Source organism: Balaenoptera acutorostrata, chromosome 6, assembly GCF_949987535.1.
Source record: "Balaenoptera acutorostrata chromosome 6, mBalAcu1.1, whole genome shotgun sequence".
In the NCBI taxonomy this organism is placed as follows: Eukaryota; Metazoa; Chordata; class Mammalia; order Artiodactyla; family Balaenopteridae; genus Balaenoptera; species Balaenoptera acutorostrata.
This window is the reverse complement of record NC_080069.1, coordinates 105479048-105491452: the sequence shown is the minus strand read 5'-3', so window position 1 is coordinate 105491452 and position 12405 is coordinate 105479048. Positions and strand designations below refer to the sequence as shown.

General features: G+C 54.5%; 1 protein-coding gene across 7 annotated transcripts in view; it reads right to left on the bottom strand.

Annotated features, from left to right (window-relative positions):
- ZNF618 (zinc finger protein 618) overlaps positions 1-12405 on the bottom strand; it is a 180128-nt gene that overhangs the window by 15163 nt on the left and 152560 nt on the right. For 3 of the 7 annotated variants that reach the window (XM_057549352.1, XM_057549357.1, XM_057549355.1), the window contains 4 exons: positions 7899-8138; positions 4127-4210; positions 2000-2044; positions 949-1026 (listed from right to left, as the gene is read on the bottom strand). In XM_057549352.1, the coding sequence (XP_057405335.1) occupies positions 949-1026; positions 2000-2044; positions 4127-4210; positions 7899-8138 (447 nt within the window). The remainder of the gene's footprint in view (positions 1-948; positions 1027-1999; positions 2045-4126; positions 4211-7898; positions 8139-12405) is intronic. The other 4 variants (XM_057549356.1, XM_057549358.1, XM_057549353.1 and 1 more) reach the window with 3 other exon arrangements.

Genomic DNA, 12405 nt, shown 5'->3' with positions numbered 1-12405 from the left:
CAGAAATCAGATCAGCTCGGTGCTTTGTGACCACCTAGAAGGGTGGGATAGGGAGGGTGAGAGGGAGACGCAAGAGGGAGGAGATATGGGGATATATGTATACGTACAGCTGATTCACTTTGTTATACAGCAGCAACTAACACACCATTGTAAAGCAATTATACTCCAATAAACACGTTAAAAAAAAAGAAAAAAAGAAATCAGTGCTACTATGACCAAAACCTAAAATTGGAGGCTGGTGGTCTAGTGAGGGAGCTGACATTGTAAGCCGGACAGATGGCAAAACAGCTGATAAAAAGGGTGTCCAGACAGCAGACTCCTAGCTGTGGCTCTACAGCAGCAGTTCTCAAAGTGTGGTCCCCCGACAAGCCGGGTGTGTGTGGCCTGAGGACCTGTCAGAGATGCGAGTCCTGGGCCCTGCCCTAGACCCACGCGTCTGAAGTTCAGAGTGCGGCCTAGAAATCTGTGCTGTCACCAGCCCTCCTGGTGACTGACGCACGCTCACGTTTGAGGACTGCTGCTTCGGGGGTATGACCGCGAAAGCAATGGGGCTCGGCCCAGGCTGCCCCGGGCTGAGCCCTCTCCACTGCCCTCCCCTTCCTCCACTCACCTGGGTCTCAAACCACACTCAACCCTCCACACCTCCACGACTCTGTCCTGCTCAGCTCCTGTCTGGCCTCTAGGCTCCGGGCAGAGGTCACAATTTCTGGAAGCCTTCTTCAGCTCCGACCCCCTCTCTGGCTACGCTGCCACCAGGCCAGCTGCCCCCGCAGGGCACAGACCACGCTGAGTTACAACGGGCTAACCAGGGCTCCCACGTCCTGTGATTGTTTTTTGGGAGAGCGGCCGCAGGCTGGCCCTGGCCGTCCCTGCCTTTCGCAGGATCTGAGGTCGGGAGGGATAAGGGGGGCTTCAGTACCCCGTCCCCGTCCACCGTGGGACCCTTACCCGCGTGGGACTGCATGTGCTCCAGCAGGTTGTTGTAGAACTGGAACTGGATTCCGCAGGCGCCGCACGTGTAGGGCTCTGCAGGGAGAAACGGAGCAGCCGTTTTAGGGGCAGCACAAACCCAGATGCCTTTCTGCTGGGCCGCAGGCAGCTTTGGAACTGGGCACCCAGACACACATGGGGGCTGTGCACTCAGGGCTCTGGGCCTGTCTGTCCCCCTGTCACTAGCTAGTGAGGGAGAGGCTTGTGGGGGGGGAAGGAGCAATGGAGAGAGGAAGACTGGCAGATAAAGACCGCCGAGTGCAGTCAAGCGGCATTTATCGAGTGCTCACTGTGTGCCACACTGTTCTGGGCGCTGGGGATAACACTAAGGGACCAAGAGCTCTCTCAGGGCGGAGACCACGTCTTATTTGTTCCACAGCCCACCTCTCAGCAGGTGGAAGCACACAGACGGCAGTTTGCTGAGTGAACAAATGAATGAACGTATGAATGAACCAAAAACAACATAATGGACATGGAGGGCAGTAAAGAGGAGAGAAGGGGTGAGAGAAAGGGTGAGAAGTGGAGAAACACAGAAGAGCTAGAGAAGCAGGGATAAGACAGGAAAGGGAAGAGGAGCGGGCCGGAGGGCGGAAAGAATGAGAGCACAGAGGAATGGGAGCACGCGTGCCCAACAGAGGGACGCGGAAGGAAAAAGAGAGAGAGAAGAGAGCAAAAACGAGTAGGGAAAACAGAGCAGGAGGATGGCGGAGATGCGCTTGGAAGAGGCGTCCTGAGGCTGCCCCCGTGAGCAGGAAGGGGAGGCTTTGTTCCAGCAGGGCTGGCGGTGGCAGAGTCAGGCTGCCCATGGTCACAGCTCTGCCCGACACCTGTCCAAACTCCTCCACCCGCCTGGGCTGGGTCTCCCTGTGCCTCCACCTCCTCCACCTGGGTCTACCTGGGAGGGCAGCCCAGGTCTGATGTTCTGGGGAGGTCCCGAACGTGTGGCTGGCTGAGTTCATTCCCTGCCCTGCCTCGCCCTCTCCAGCCCCCCGACGGGACCATCACTTACTCTGTAGGAGAGGGAAAGGATTGGAAATCAGGGGACTTGCAGTTTCTGCAAAAGAGAAACAGTTTAGCTAAGTCTCTTCTGGTTCTGGTGCTCGGAGATGACAGTCATTACTTCTGTCCTTAGGAAGTAGTGAGCCAGATGGGCTCTCGGAGGAGGAGGGGGCAGCTGGGGTGGGGCTGGGGCACGGGCAGGGCGAGATCAGCCGGGGCCATCCCTCCAGGACACCCCCAACTTTCAAAAAGTGAGCCCGCAGAGCACTAAGGAGAAAATATCCACGCGTGGCTGCCTGGTTCAGGACAGGGAGCTGGGAGCTGCTTCTAGGTCCTGGCACCGGCGTGGTACTGTCTGGCATCAGACACCAGAGCGGCCAAGGGAGGGCTGCGCTTTGAGGGCCTCTGTCTGCTGGCAGCTCCCCGCGCTTCCTGGCGTTGTCAGGTGCGCCTCACAGGCAGGAGGCGGCAGAACGGGGCCAGACGGACTACGCCGGGAATCCTGGCTCCACCACTCACAAGCTGGGGACCTGGGGCAACAATCAACCTCTCCTGAGCCTCAGTTTCCTCATCCCAAAAGTGGGGACAACAGTAACACTGACCCTCACTGGGCTGCGGTAAGGATGAAAACAGGTTAAGACACATACAGCTCTGAACACGTGCCAGGCACACAGTAAGCGCTCAATAAATGGTGGCTGCCGGCGGGAGCAGCGCTTCACACCGTCATTCCCAATTCTGAACATCGGCTCTGGTGGAAGGAGAGGCAGGGAGCGCAGCCTGGCTGGCTGAGAACAAAGGCTCCCGGGAGACCGTGGCTTCAGTCCTGGCTCTGCTGCTTATTCCTGTGTGGCCTTGGGCCAGTCACTCCAGCTCTTTAAGGCTCACCTTTTGGAGGGGCTGAGTGGGTTATAGTTTCCAAAAGGATGAAGCAGTTTGGAAAAGTCGACATGCTCTCTACGGTTTAAAGGATCGTGGCAACATTCTCGGGGCCCCCACGGCACACCTCACTCCCTTCCTCGGAGCACTTATTCATCAAATCACTTGGTTTACTTAAAAAAACAACCACCTCCAAAACAGCCTACCACGTGAGTGTGTAAACTCTGCAGGGCACCCTCTGAATATTCCCCACCACAGGGACGTGTGGGCCATTCCCATTCCACAGCAGAGGTGAAATTGAGAGGCGAGCTCAAGTCACCAGCTTGTAGATGGTGGAGCTGGGGTCGAGCCTTGGCCGGAGCTCAGATCACTGTGAGGAAGCCTGCATGTGCAAGTCTGCACTCCTGGATGTTTCATAAAGCCCCTGACTGGTGGCCAAGCCACGTGCATCATCTGTCTGCACCCAGGCAGTGCCCAGCACAGTGCTGAGCACAGGCCAACACCTAATCTGGTGAATTAAACTTTAATTGAGCAAGAAAGTGAGTGATGGCTTGCCTTAGTATAAAGGAAGTATCAAAATCTTTTTTACACCCTGCCCTGGCTGGCACTGTGCAGACCAGCTTGCTGTGCCTTTTTTGGGCAGAGGCTGCTTGTGATCACGCATGGCTCTGCCAGGCTGGCCCCAGGTCTGGCTGGGGACAGTGGCTTATGGCTGCTCTAAGGTGCTCTAGGGCTCCGCTAGAGTCCTGCAGGAGGCAACCACCAGGGGGCGCCAAAACACCGCTGGGAACCTCAGGCAAGCCTACTTGGGCTGGTAGGGGCTGGAAGGGAACCTTTGGATGTTCCCAGGTCCAAAAGGGGACCAGAACTTGGGGCCTCCAGCTCTTAGGCCACAGCTCTCTCTACTGTACCCGCTTTGCTTCTTCTGGAAAAAAATAAAAAATGGCTGTGATGTTCATCCTATAAACACAGCAATGGCTCAAAGGGGGCCGTCCGAGTCAGTATATCATACAGGTCATGGGGCAGGGGAGTTCCTCTCTCCATGGGGAAGAGACAAAGAGGATCCATAGTCCCGGAGGTGCTCCTGAGGCCCGGAGGGATGTCCCTGAAAAAAGGGCCCCTCCCGCTTCTGCCGGGCTCTGGCCGCCCTCTAATTCTCTGCCCTCAGCCTCCTCCCAATACCCTGCCCCATCACACACCACAAAGATCCCGGAGCGGACTGAGGCGGCAGCCCAGGGTGACCGTCATGGGGCACACTCACCGCTGGAGTTTTGGGAACTGCTATTCGTCTCTTCAAAGTGGTTTTGTGCTTTGCCTTCTACCCTCCGACTGAAAGCGCTTTCTGCTGGGTGGGGAGAGGAGAGAGCAAGGAAAAACCACGGTGATTGGTCAGCAACAGGTCCAAAGGGAGGCGCATGCCAGAGGGGGCTTGGGAGGCCAGGGACGTGGGAACCGCCCCGGCCCCTGGGCTGGGTGAGTGCCTGAGGCTTTATGCTGGGGAACCAGCAGAGTGATGGGCTCCAGAACCCCAAACCCCAAACCTGCAGCTCCTCAGGCTCACCTGAATTGCCTGATACCTTGTCAGGATCCCAGGAGGCCCCCGACAGTGCCCAGGGTGGGTGGAGGTCCAGGCACGGGGGGGATGTGTGTGGGATGTGGGCGCACTCATGAGCTCCAACTGATCGAGGAGATGGCACGCAGGCCAGGGTCTCCCATCTTTGACCCCTGGGGAGTCACACGTGACACTAAGTAATCTGGATCTGCCACTCGCTACTGGCTCTGCCAGATTCTGCTGACACAGGCCCCGCCAAGCAGCAGGGAGGGTGACAGACTGTTTTCTGGAGGTGGCTCTGGCAGAGCAGGAGGGCCAGAGAGCGGAAGGGGTCCCTGGGTGGCAGAGAAGTCATGATAGGCTGTGCCCGGGTAGCCCCACGCCCTGGGAGGCCAAAGACCAGGTGAGGTCTGCTCGGGGTTCATCGGGGGCAAGGGACTGGCTCCCTGAGTGATTCTGGGGTGTCTCCACTGACGCGCCTTCCTGAGTGGCTCGCCTTCTCCCAGAACTCTCTGTGAACGCCGGAGTCAGAGAAAGGGTCCAACCAGGTGGGAAACACCAACGTTCTGTCTCGAACGTCTGAGCCGGAAGGTGACGGCTTTTCCAAGCTGCTCATTGGGGATGCTGGATGCGCCAGGATATAAAGGCTTCTGGGAACAAGTCAATCTGGGATGAGCAGTGACCCAGCAGCCTCTTTCTTAAGGAGAAACAGCTTGCATGAGGTATCAAAGGCTCTGAGAAGTTCCCCCGGAGAGAGACCCATCTAGCTTCACTGAACCCAACCTTCTTCCGAAATATAATCGGCCACTGAAGCCCATTTAAAAATATGAGATTCCTTAACATCCTTCAAAAATGGTGATTGTGGGAACCCACTTTGGGAAATGCCATTGTCACCCAGGCCACCCTATGCCAGGAGGGCAAGCGCTCAGACTATGGGGGCCGGGGTTCCAGACGATCACTGGGGTGATGGGAAAGGAAGCCACAGGTGGCTCCTATAGGCCCTACTCAATTCCCCTGCCCCCGACTCTGACAGTGCCTCCTGATGCAGCCTCCTTTTTGCAGAGGCTGTTGACAACATCACACACAAGACCCTCTCTTCTAACTGTGTCTGCAAAATGCCTGGACTGAGAGCTACACACCTGCCCACTTCAAGATCCCATCTGTAAACTGGCAAAGAAAGCCCCTCAATTCTTTACCTAGGAAAAACAGGGGGACTCTTATTTACGAAGCACCTACTATGGGCCAGGCACTGGTCCAGATGCTTTACATCCACATAATCCTCCAATCACCCTATGAGGTCCACGCTGTCATTCCCATCTTATAGGTGAAAACCCAGAGAGAGTGAGGTTGTCAAGTTCCTGGGGCTGGCTAAGCTCCTAATCCTTGAAGATGGCAGAATAAGGAGATTTCATTCTTGGGACAGATGCTTCCTTTTTAAAAAGGGCTTTAAAGGGGCAGGGAAGTGGTTCCTTTCTCCATCTTAACCCTCATGCATGCAAGGGATGGTTACCCATCTGTGGAGGATTTTCGTGCAGCCTGACCAACATATTGGTACAATTCAGCACAACTAAGGTTACAAACTCTTGTAATTAGCCTCCTATGGCTCAGCTGATAAAGCAGATTTTGGTCAGCTATCCCTGCTATAGGCACCTCTGGCTGAAAACCAGCGAGCGGCTCCACAGGGGACATCCCCGCGCAGGCACACACACACACACACACACACACACACACACACACGCACGGGAGCGGCTGCCTATTCTAGCATGATGGGGGCAGTGATGACTTCCAGCTCCAACACGCAGGCTCCGGCTCACAACCTGGGGTCCCCTGACCTGCGCAGCTAGTAATCCAGGTGTGACGCCCACCACAAGTCCTCCAGGTCACATAAAGGCAGCCAGAGGCAAGCCCCATTGCTTGCTGATGCTTACTTGGTGACTCTGGGATCTGAGAGCTGCCACAGACCACACAGGCCCTACAGGCAGTTCTCTGCAGAAACTGCAGATGCAAAAACTTCCAGCCACAAGGTCGAGAGTAAAATCAAGATCTGAAAGCCGTGATCCCATTATTTAGTTGAGCCAGTATCTACCACCAATAAGTTCGTGATGACCAGCCTGTTTAACTGATTTATAACTACTGTTGCCAAAAAACAATGGCTACTAGCTCTTCTCTACACAGTAGCTGAAAACCATTACCTTCAAAGTGGATTAACTACTTACTCTCCTTTCGGGAGATCTAAGCACAATAAGCACAGCTTCAAACATTTTTAAGAACCACATCCTTGCTCCTGATCAGCCTTCTGAACCAGAGTAAAGGCGAGCACAACTCATCACGTGGCTGTAATCGGTCCAGCCCCCTGGTTCATTTGAGTGAGTTCTCAGTTTGATCACCTGTACATTTAATGGATAACTTTGGGCCTCTTGAGGGCATCTGAAAGGCCCGTAGTCCCAGAATGACCAAGTCATCACTCTACCCTACATCCCATATATCTAGGCAGGAGGCCCAAGGCTCTTTCCATCCAGGTGTGAATCAGGATTCCTGATTAGCTGGTACTCAGCACACAGTGTGTCTTATCAGTTTTCCCCATAACTGGTAAGAAATGGCTGGTGGGCACCTTTCACTGCCTATTCACCCTTCCAGAGTCTGAGCCCTTTCTGCATAGACTCAGACAACACTGGAGCGGGCATCCGCTGGCTTCCTGCTGGGCTATGGCTCGTGGAGGGGTTTCCTGAACAGTGAGGTAGAGGGAGGCCAAGAGAACAGAGCTCCCAGCCAAACACTCTTCTTCACGGAGAGCAGCTCTTCGTAGAAATGAGTTTTTAGACTGGGTTTTCTGAAAAGTGGGGGATGAAAACTCATGCCAAGAGGGTCCAGGCAGGTGACGTAAATGGATGAACTGGGCTGGATGTGAGACAGACAACAGTGTGATCACAATGAGACATGGCACCTGCCACGTGGCCACTGTACTGGGGAGGCAGGAGGGAGCGGTGGGGACTGTGGAAAACGGGAGAGCACACGCTCTTCTGAAGGAGGCAGCTGTGGCTCGGCCCCAAGGCAATTGCTGCCCTGAGGAAAGTGGGCCCAGGACTGCCAGATCTGACTTTTCAATGTAAGCTAGAAATCAAAAGTTTCATATAAAAATCTCCTAATGTTCAAATGTTGGCAATTAATTTAAAAGAATTTAAAACCCCTTAGGCCGTGACTTGGGGAGGAAAATATTCTCCTACTTAAAAAAATTAGTTTGCAAACCATCTTGTACAACCCTTTGATTTAGGGTAAGAAAACCTAGACTCAGAGAGGCTAGGTGGCTTGCCGTGGTCACAGAGCCAGCCTGAGGCAGAGCCGGGACCCAGATTCGTCCCAGAGAGCTAGGGACCACCACCCTCGCTCTTGCAAGGGAACAGTGACCCCGGGCACAGCTGTGGCAGGTGGGGAGAAGGGTGGGGAGTGGAGCAAGTGTGAGGGTAACATAGGCCATTGGTACCTGCAGTTGCCTTGCTTGCCGGAGATCCCGAATTTGGAGTGCGGAACGTCGGGGTTTGGGTGGCTGGAGGGGTGCGGTGTAAGAGGGTGGCGCAGCGGACCACGGAGGCCGGAGCCTTTTTCCCCGACTGGTTCGTCTGGGTCTTCGCTGCCACGAAGCGTGGAGACGGGGAGACCTCTGGATGCGAACACTCAGAGCCCGTGTCTGGATCGTCCGGTGGCTCCCACCCGGGGGCGGTACCTGAGAGGGTCACGCTCTCAGTTGCCGGGGGCGCTTGGAGCCGACCAAGTACGTGGCCTCTCGGGCCACAGACCCCAACGCTCGAGGGCCAAAACTTCTTGGTCCAGAGAGAGCAAGGGCTCTGGCTCCCACCTGGAGCCTGAGAAAGTCTGGGGGTCTAGAACCTTCCCCTGCTTCTCCTCGAGGGAAGCCTGATCGCCAGCTCACACTCAGCATTACCTGGAGGGCACTGACCAGCCCACTGGCTGGGTCACCCATAACCCTTGACCAACCCAGGCTCTGCGTGTCTAAGAACTCGGCCTGTGACCTGTGCTTGGGGCACTTGCATTAGTCAACCCAGGCTCAAATGCATTTTCTAAAATGTTGACTCCTAAGCCTCTTTTCCTTCCAAGGCAGGCTGGCTCAGCAGTAATGACAGACGACAGAGAGGCAGAGATGTGCGGGGTTGATTGATGGGGGAGGGGAAGAGCAGAGGGCCCAATGTCGCCCCACGGTTTTAGGGGAAGGGGCTCGTGGCGCTCCTGGGCACTGCCTGGGATTGACAATCTCAGGGGACAGTGCTCGACCCAACGCCTGACGCTTTAATGGAAATCAGTGCAGCAGCTCCCTGGTGGGGTTAGGGGCAGCTTGTGTCACCACTTCCCACACCTCCTGCCTCATTTGCCCGCCTTCTCTGCAGAAGCTGGAGTTACTGAGAACAGGGGTGGGGGGCCCTGACCCTCGGCGGGTCTCCAGCTCGGCTGGTCTCAGGTGGCAGCCTCCTGTACGCTGCCCGGAGACGCAGTTACCGGGGTGGCAAGCCCGTGAATGTGGCCACAGTGCCACCTTCCAACCGAAAGGGGAGGCAGTGGTTTCACTCAACTGCAACTCTCCCTGGAGGGCAAGAGTGGACCAGATGGCAAGAGGAGGGACCCCTCCGGGGCTGACCGGGGGCTCATGGAACCCACCGGCACTGGGAACATCTCGAGGGCACCACCTTGCCACAGAGCCTGGCCGGAGCCTGGGAAGGACCCTGCCCTGCTGCCTGCCTCAGGGGCAGAGGAGAGACCTTCTTACACTCCTGCTCCCAGGGCAGTGTCCATCCTGGGCACCAGACGCTGCGCCCACAGCTCTCATAGCCAAAATAAACGGGCGTTCCCTGACCCTCCACCTCTGCCCACTCCTGGCCGGTGAGGAAGCCCAGGCCCAGAGACGCAGGAGTCAGGGCCTTGTTCAAGGTCACACAGGACCCGAGGCCCTGAGGTGAGCTCAGAGGACTCAGGCTGGCCCCCCTTGTCCCTTTGGGGAGGTCACTGCCTTTCCACCTCAGTAGCGGCCAGATGCCAGGAGCTGGGGATGGGGAGTCCTTTGGTCGTGCCCCGTAAGCAAGCCCTCACCTGCCCCACTCAAGCCCCAGGAGGAATCCCCCAGGCTCAGTCTGCGGAGAACACAGGTATCCCTCGCTACTCCTCTTCCCCACCACCCCACTCTCCAGATTCTCACTTTCTCAGTCAGGAACTGGAGAGGGGTGGGTGGGGAAGGATACTTACACATGATCCCCCTCTCTCCCTCCCTCCCTTTCAGAGTGAAGGACCTTGAAGGTCCCGAGTTCAACCGGAAGGGTGGCTCATCTCACAATTCTCAATTATATTTTTCTTAGCCATAGGATAAACCTACACATCAAACTTTGAGGGAGGCGTCCAGTGTCCCATCTCTGATTTCTCCCTTGTCTCCCTGAAGCACAGTTTGGGGACCACAGCTTGTGGTTCACTGTTGAACGGAACCAGCACTGAGTGTGTGGTGAGCCTGACCCACCTCTGAATCCCAAGTCTGTCACCTCCAGCTTCTGCGGTCTTGGACTCTTTACTTCCCCTTTTGGCCTCAGTTTTCCCACCTCACCTCCACAGATGAAAGCAGGACACCCATCTCTGCACTACCAACCTCACAGGGATTTTGTGAGAATCCATACAGGTCACGGAAGCACCTTGAATGGTAAAAACTACTCTTCAAATGTAAACAGTTATTAATGGTATTTTTTAGGAATAAGGAAACCAAGGCCCAGAATGGTTAATAAGTTTACAGGCACACAGAAAGTTAGTGCCAGGATGGGACGGGGGCTCAAGCCTGCCAGCTTCTCATGGAGGTCTTTGAACAGGCCATGTGGTCCCCTTAGGCACTAACACACCCCCGGGCACCTGGGCACAAGGGACAGAGAATTTCTGAGCAATAAACAGAGCATGTTGCTTCCCCTCTTAGGCCTCGTCTCCACCTGCAGAATGGTTTCTAGGAGACCCTCTGGATCAGATCTTTTCATGGTCTGTGACCCTGCTGTCAAAATCCTGGCATTCTGTGTGGGAAAGCCCCTCCTTCCCTGTGGCAGGGAGCTCAGGACACCCAAAAGCACATGATACAGTAAACCCTCGGGCATCACCTGCTTGCCCTGGACCCTTGCCTGGGAACTGCCCACTCTTGCCCTCTCAGTCTACCCCTCTCTCTTCCAAGTTTCATGGCCTTTGCTCATGGTATTCCCTCTGCCTGGAATGTTCTTCCCTCCAGTTTCTGCCTGGATCACTACTGCTGGTCCTACATACCTCCACCTAAACATCACTTCCTCTGGAAGCCCTCCCTGATACCCAACCTGGTCATTTATCTTTCAGTCGCCTCCCTTCTTCCCTTCCAAGATCTGACTGCCACCAATCATGACCCATGGTGTGATCTTCGATCAATGTCTTTTTCCCCGTTACCCTGTATGTTCCGTGGGGGTAGGGACTCTGCCACTTTGGCCCAACTATGCACTCAGTGCCTGGCACATTCCCTAGCACACAGGAAGTGCTCAACAGATATTGTGGAACCAGGAATCAACGCACGAATGGCTCAGAACCACTTAAACAGAGCACATTAAAGATGGGATGCCCAAGAGAGGGCACAAGAAGCTTCTCACATGTTATCCTCCCACTGGTACCAAGGGTATAAGGCAGCTAGGGACAAAGAGGCTCAGAGAGGTACGGGCACCACGGCAGGGTCACAGAGGAGATCAGTGCCGAGCCAAGATAAACTTCCCAGGCTCCTAACTCATTTCACTCAACCTTTTGCTCCATCTGTTGACCTCCTCACATGGAATGTTATCAGGCTGATATTCCTACCTGGGTTCTCACTGAGAAAGGAAGAAAGCATTCCAGACTGGCAGACTGGCCTAGTAAAAAAGGTATGAGATATTTACACATAAGAGATATTAAAAATAAGATAGCACGTGGTCTCTTCTTTCTGTAAAGCTGAAAATTTAACTGGAACAAAAATTCAGAGACTATAAGGATTCAAGAAAGGTAACCATGCAGCTGAGAGGCAGGGAAGACCAGAGGATTTCCCTGAAACCTTTAACGCGGTAGAGGGGAGTGGAAACGCATTGGAGGCAAAAGGGAATAGGGTGCTCAAAGGCTAGAGGAGGGAATGCAAGGGAGATGTTATGCAAGAGGAATCTAATTTGTGAACCGCTGCTCACAGATTTTAGTCTTAGAAAGAGAACTGGAGACCTTACACTTCTGGCCATGATGGTATGTATACCTGGTACAGGACTAGCCCTCCTCCAGAGTCAACTGTAAAGCTGGACACAATGCATGGAACAAGAATTTTCAGACTCTGAATGTAGATGGTGCAAGACTGCGATTCATGAAAGAAGACCTGCTGTGAGCCCCAGGATCACCCCAGCTCTCTGCTAGGATAGACCCTCTGGACCACAGCACAGAGGTGGAGCTTGAAGGATGCACTGCAATCTCACTGATCTGAAGGACAGTGATCAGAGTTCAGGGCTTCTGAGGCAGCTGGAGTTTACAGGGAAGAATAACAAAGAGGAGGAAATTGTGCAAAAAAGCAATTCCAGAAATGGGCAGAGGGGCCCCTTGAAGTCTTTGGCTGAACACCAGACTGTATTTGTGCAGAGGGAGCCTCTGCAAAGACTGGCAACCAATAGCTGCTGGGGGTGGGGTGGGGTGGGGAGCTGATTGAAGATTCAGAGGTTGCAAAAGGCAAGGAGATGTCTGAGTTCCACCTGCCAGAGGAGACATCTTGCTGAATACCTCCAGCATTCAGTTGAGACCCAGAAAAGCCATGCCTCAGAAGGATTACTCTAACCCTAGAATAAGGACTGCTCTGGAACTGCCCTAACACAGGTTTAAAACAAGGCTTTGAAGTATCAGGTTGATCTGTAAGTAGATTAACTGCCTGCCAGAACAAAATTCAACACTTTTTAGAAGAAGACAACAAAATCCACACACTCAACAACATAGCATGC